We start from the raw sequence: 5740 nt of genomic DNA, 5'->3' as shown, positions 1-5740 counted from the left end.
CCTCTCCCCCGCCCCACTACTATAATGCACCGACCGCCCATTCATTATTTGTGTCCACATTAAGTAACAATGGACAAATATCCATGAACATACAAAAGTAAGTTGGATGAATAATATTATTAAACACCAATTATTCATGGCCGTATTCTTTATACCCTTACTCCCTCCCTCGGGCACAAGAGCTATTTAGGAGAGTTTTTGGAGTATAAATTGTGAGATTCACCTAACCAAATGATTATATCTAGAAAATTTTGGATTTTGACATCTTGAACACTTAGATTGATAGTTCAAAACTTTTGTTTAATCTTAGGATGTTAAATTTTCTAGGCAAGTTCAGAATGTTTTTTATTTTTATTTATTTTTTTTAAGTTTGAAGAAGTTAGATTCCCAAGATTTGGGGGTTTGAAATTTTTCATATATTGAGCTTCGCGCCAAGGGAGTGAATGGAAAAAATACCCCTATGAGGGCATAAATCTTTCACTATTATCTTAGTAATCTTGATTGTATGAATAACAAATTGGCTTGTTTTGTTCTATCTATCGGACAAGACTAGAACTAGGATGGATGACTTCCTGGGAAGTTTTTGTGTCGCACCCTTTTTACTTACCTAAAAAAAAAAAAAACATTGGAAAAATGGATCATCATCATTCTCCATTCCACGCATGCTAGTAGAAGGAATGAGGATGTCTTGATCAACCACATGACGATAAGTGGAGTTGAAAAAGTCGTGGGGATGGAAATTTTATTCTTATCTTTGCAATACATTAGCAAAGGGAAAAAAGAACATGGCATATTTCTAGTTGGTGATTAGGTTAAATAAGAAGAGGGAAAGAAAGAAGCCAAAGGTAAAGAGATACGGTTGGAAATGGAGGAAAGATCATGGTTTGTTAGAATGAGAATGGCAATAATGGTGGCAATGGTAGTAAGTATGAGGGGGGCCTCAGGGGAGGAGGGTCTGGTGTTGAATTATTACAAGGAGAGTTGCCCACGGGCAGAGGAAATAGTGAAGGAGAAGGTGCAAGAGTTGTACAATAAGCATGGGAATACAGCCGTATCTTGGCTCAGGAACCTCTTCCACGATTGCATGGTCAAGGTAAGTGCGCAGGACCACACTATACTCCTAGGACTCCTAGTCTTGGGGTATTACTATCAGTTTACTCTCTTGAGTAAAAACCTAATGAGTGTGGTTTCTATAAGGTTGCAACCTTAGACAATCCAATTCAAGCGCACCTTAAAATCTATCATAACATGTAATTTTGTTGTAAAAAATTCTTAGTATTATCTTAAAATCTATTTTCGTACCTAATTAGAAAATTTTAAAATCCAAAAATGGTTAAAATCAAGTAGATCTATAAATATATGAAAATCTTGAAAATGGACGGTCTAGATAATGTGCTGCAAGATGCACTATTTCGAGGACTCAAAAACTTTTTTTTGTCATATTCATACATCTCGATATCGATATGATCGATTAGAGGGTTTTTTCAACATTAAAACAACATTTCTGATAGATTTTTGAGGTGCATCTGTGATTCTACATTTTAAGGTTGAAACCTTATATAAACTTTTCCCAAACCTAATATAGGAGTAATTTTAGTATCTCAAATTTTGGGGATGCAACGTCTTCAGTCCGCCCATAGACGAATCGTTAGTAAAAATAATTTCCATATTGAACTCTTCATTTACTAAAACAAATAATGTCTCAAGATTGAATAGACCGTCAATTTTTGAAGGAAGTGATCAAAGTGTCAAAAAAAACTCAAAATTCAAGTATTTTCTTTTGAAAATAGTTATCTAGCGATTATTAGCTGGTTCGCAAAAGTTCAGAGTAAAACAATCCTCCCAAGCATATATTTCAACTGAGAGAGTAAATGCACAATAAACTCCCACTGGAGCATAGTAAATGTACTCTTATTTTATTTTAATTCTTTTAGAAGAGGGATGTAGGTAAATGATGGGTAGGATCAAATTGGCTGGTGTTTAGATGAGCCAACATAATTTTGGCAGTGGGGCAAGAATTAAATGGAGTTTTGGTGATGGTGCAAATGAGCATGGCTAATTCCTTGTTCCTTTCACACGATCTATATGGATCAAACTACAAGTTGAAAATTAGGTTTATTACGGTTTGCTGCTCATTACTTATTTTGTTTTCTAAAATTTGTTTATTCTTCACATATCTATTTATATTGGAAAAGGAAAACAAATCAAATTCATTTTTCTTTTTTTTGGGTGATTGAGTGGGAAAGACGGACCCTACCAGGTTTTCAAATCGTTTAGGAGTTAGTTTTTTGAAAGAGTTAGTAGGGTGGTGTCATTGGGATATAGTTTAGGAGTTAGGTTTTTGAAGGAGTTAGTGGGGTGGTGTTAGTGGGAATGAAAATCACACCATGATGGTTAGGGTGTGGGGGTGCTGCCACCACAACCCAACCCTTTCCCAAAATAATAACTATAAACCAAATTGCCATAAAAGTGCTTAATTACTGCCCCAATACAAACCGTTTGATGGTCAATTTTTGGTCATGAAAATATCAAGAATCAAATTATTTATTGATTGTATTGTATTTTTTTCCCAAAGCCTCAACTGAGATCCATTTCTTCTCGTATCAAATGGAAGTCTATCTTCATTGAATTTGCCTTTGTAAAACAACTACTATTTTCAAGGTTCCGTTTTGAAATTTTATTTGCAAGTGCAAAACTTGAGCCTCAAAAAGTAGTGAACACATAGGTAGTGCAAACGCTGCAGTGGTCCTTAAAAGCAAATCTTTTCCAGAGAGAGAAAGAGAGAGAGGGAGAGAGCTCTGTTATGAATCTTAGGCAAGTGCTAAATCCGAACTAACAAGGAAGTAATATGTGTGTGAATGAATATGCAGTCATGTGACGCTTCGCTTCTACTGGACAGCGTGGGAAGCGTATCATCAGAGAAAGGGTCAGCTAGGAGCTTCGGTATGAGGAATTTTAAATATGTTAACACCATCAAAGACGCCTTAGAGAAGGAGTGCCCCAAAACCGTTTCATGTGCTGACATCGTTGCTCTTTCAGCCCGAGAAGGTGCGCTCATGGTTAGTGCCCACTGTTGACCACCTTTCCATTTAAGATTCCAAAGATGAATATCTTTACATTCACTCCCTTGAGAAAAACTCATTTTAAATAGTCAGTGAGAATAAAAGCCACAATGTCAATTGAGTTACAGGGAGTGCTACCACCACAGCGTCATACCTTTTACCATAGAGAGATAATAACATGAGAAGTTTTTGTTTTTGCAGCTTGGAGGACCTAATGTTCCTATGAAGACTGGGCGACGAGATAGCAGAGAAAGTGAAGTGGATGTAGTAGAACAGCACATTCCCAATCACAATGATAGCATACCCTTTGTGCTCTCACGCTTCCAATCCATTGGCATCAACACTGAAGGAACTGTGGCACTCTTAGGTCACCCTATCTTCCTTTTATTTATCCAAGTCAATATTTTAGGGTCACAATAGGGGCATCTCCTCTCTTTTCTCCCACCAAACCTACTTTGAGAGTATATGTAGGACCCTAAATAGAGGGATGTGACCTCTTTAAAGTTCAAACTTCAACTTTGAAACATTTTGAAATAGAAAATGTGATTATTGTATCATAAATTTTGCAGGAGCACACTCTGTAGGGAGAGTTCACTGCAAAAATTTGGTGGGGAGGCTATACCCTGAGATCGATCCAAGCCTCGATCCCAATTATGCCATATACCTCAAAGGCAGGTGCCCCTCACCTAACCCTGACCCGCGTTCAGTGGCTTATGCAAGGAATGACAGAGTTACACCGATGATATTGGATAATGAATACTACAAGAATGTTCTGGCTCACAAGGGCTTGTTGCTTGTGGACCAGCAGTTAATCTCCCACCCTGAGACCGCACCTTTCGTAGAGAAGATGGCATCAGATAATGAGTACTTCCATGGCCGATTCTCTACTGCCCTGCTTGTGTTGTCTGAGAATAACCCCCTTACTGGAGATCAAGGAGAGGTTAGAGTCGATTGTCGCTTAGTTAACAAGGATGGCTAATCACTCCCTTCACAATACCTATTTTCATATTATTCGGTATGTTCTCTTTTGTTTCTGTTAAGAAAGCATGGTTACTGGAGTACTGGGGCTTCATGGGACTTCATCCATGTTAGTGTTGATCTTGGATTTGGTTCTCTAACTTTGAATTACTAGAATACATGTATGAATCCATCTCTAATAGGCTAGTTAGGTACCAATCCCTTTAGGGAGTATGCTTATTTATGGACTTTCTACATGTTACAAATTAGTGCTTCTCTAATGGCAGTAGTAAGTTATCCATCTCTGTAGCAGAATTGGTTAATGTTAAATGTTTTGAACGCTTAACATCTAATTTTTATGAAATTGGAGATTGGGTATGATCGCTTAAGGAGCCAATGATTCCTGCTTTACATCTCAAGTTTGAAATATATATATGCACCTCAAAAATCCATAAAAAAAGGATTGTTTCGATGTTGGAAAATTCTTTAATATATCATCATTCACCTCAAAATAAATGGATATGGAAAAAAACAAAAACGATTTCAAGCCATAGGAATAGTGCATCTAGTAATACATTATTTGGACGGTCCAGTTTTAAGAGTTTCAAGTATTTATATATCTGCTTGAACTGCTCCATTTTTTTATCTTTAAATTTCACAATTTAGGGTGGAAATATAATTTCAAGCCTCTGAATATCGAACCTACATCTTCCTGTAGGGTTCAATGGGCCTTATTTACATTGTTTAAAGTCAAAAGTGAAAATTATACTATTAACGTAAGGCACACCCCACCGGAAAACTTGTTTTGAACTAATGGGCTAATCCCAACTTTTTTCATATATATATATATATATATATATATATATATATAATATTGAGATTAGCCCACTAGCTCATATGAGCCCAATGGCCAAGAATGAATCTGGGCCGATCTGACGGTCACAACCTCATTTCTTATTTTAATTTTAATTTTTTTTCTACAAATCCAAATTACTTGAAATTTTAGGCGTTCATTCTTCCCATCAAGGCGCACCTAATAAAAATATTTAAAAACTAATTGGAAAAAACTAGACTAACCAAAATACCTTCGAAACTTTTCAAGGGTATTTTGATCAATTTATTTCTTGCAAAATATTTTTTTGATATTTTTATTAAATTCTTCTATTTTGGCAAAATACATACTTAAAATTTCAAGTAATTTTGATTTGTAGAAAAAAAATTAAAATTAAAACACAAAATGAGGTCGTGACCATCAGATCGACCCATATTCAATCTGGGCCCATGGACTCATATATTCATATGAACTAGTGGGCTAATCTTAGAAATTTATATATATATATATATATATATATATATATATATATATATATATATATATATATATATAAGATACTACAAAACGCATATAGGTGAAAATGAACAGTGTTTTCGCCTACCATCATCACCTTCCAAAGTTCATCGCATGGTTACAATTGTCAGGTAGTATTTTATTTTTCATTTTTTTTTCTAAAAATCAGAATGACCTGAAATTTGGAGCGTGTGTTCATAAAAAATAAGTGAATTCATAAAAAATAAGCGAATCAAAAAATATCAAAAAAATATTTTACATGAAACAAATTGACCAAAATACCCCCAAAACATTTGGGGGCATTTTGGTAAAAAAAAATTCACGAATTTTTTTTATATATATTTTTATTAGGTGCACCTCACTAAGATGTACA

General features: G+C 35.2%; 1 protein-coding gene across 4 annotated transcripts; it reads left to right on the top strand.

Annotated features, from left to right (window-relative positions):
* The first annotated feature begins 210 nt into the window (after window positions 1–210).
* On the top strand, window positions 211–4320 carry LOC18440482 (Peroxidase superfamily protein). Of its 4 annotated transcripts, none has more exons than XM_006850623.4 (4): window positions 211–1093; window positions 2871–3059; window positions 3264–3429; window positions 3632–4320. In XM_006850623.4, the coding sequence occupies exons 1-4, from the start codon at window positions 866–868 to the stop codon at window positions 4039–4041; spliced, it is 993 nt and encodes a 330-aa protein (XP_006850686.2). In that variant the 5' UTR covers window positions 211–865; the 3' UTR covers window positions 4042–4320. The 4 variants fall into 4 exon arrangements, 3 of the variants coding, with proteins under 3 accessions (XP_006850686.2, XP_088730499.1, XP_088730500.1); XR_016061175.1 differs by having other exon boundaries at window positions 758–1093; window positions 2871–3048; XM_088874373.1 differs by lacking the exon at window positions 211–1093 and adding an exon at window positions 2480–2725.
* Window positions 4321–5740: the final 1420 nt, after the last annotated feature.

The sequence above is a fragment of the Amborella trichopoda genome, chromosome 8 (genome assembly GCF_054954075.1).
Source record: "Amborella trichopoda isolate Santa Cruz 75 chromosome 8, AtrichopodaSantaCruz75HAP2 v2.0, whole genome shotgun sequence".
NCBI lineage: Eukaryota > Viridiplantae > Streptophyta > Magnoliopsida > Amborellales > Amborellaceae > Amborella > Amborella trichopoda.
The sequence above is the reverse complement of the archived record's forward strand: the minus strand, read 5'-3'. Positions and strand labels throughout refer to the sequence as shown.

Excerpts from the sequence above, each read along its gene's own strand:
- LOC18440482 (XM_006850623.4), top strand. The coding sequence starts at position 866 with ATGGAGGAAAGATCATGGTTTGTTAGAATGAGAATGGCAATAATGGTG. Across the intron at positions 3,060-3,263 it reads CCCGAGAAGGTGCGCTCATG|CTTGGAGGACCTAATGTTCC; the intron begins GTTAGTGCCCAC and ends TTGTTTTTGCAG. Across the intron at positions 3,430-3,631 it reads AGGAACTGTGGCACTCTTAG|GAGCACACTCTGTAGGGAGA; the intron begins GTCACCCTATCT and ends TAAATTTTGCAG.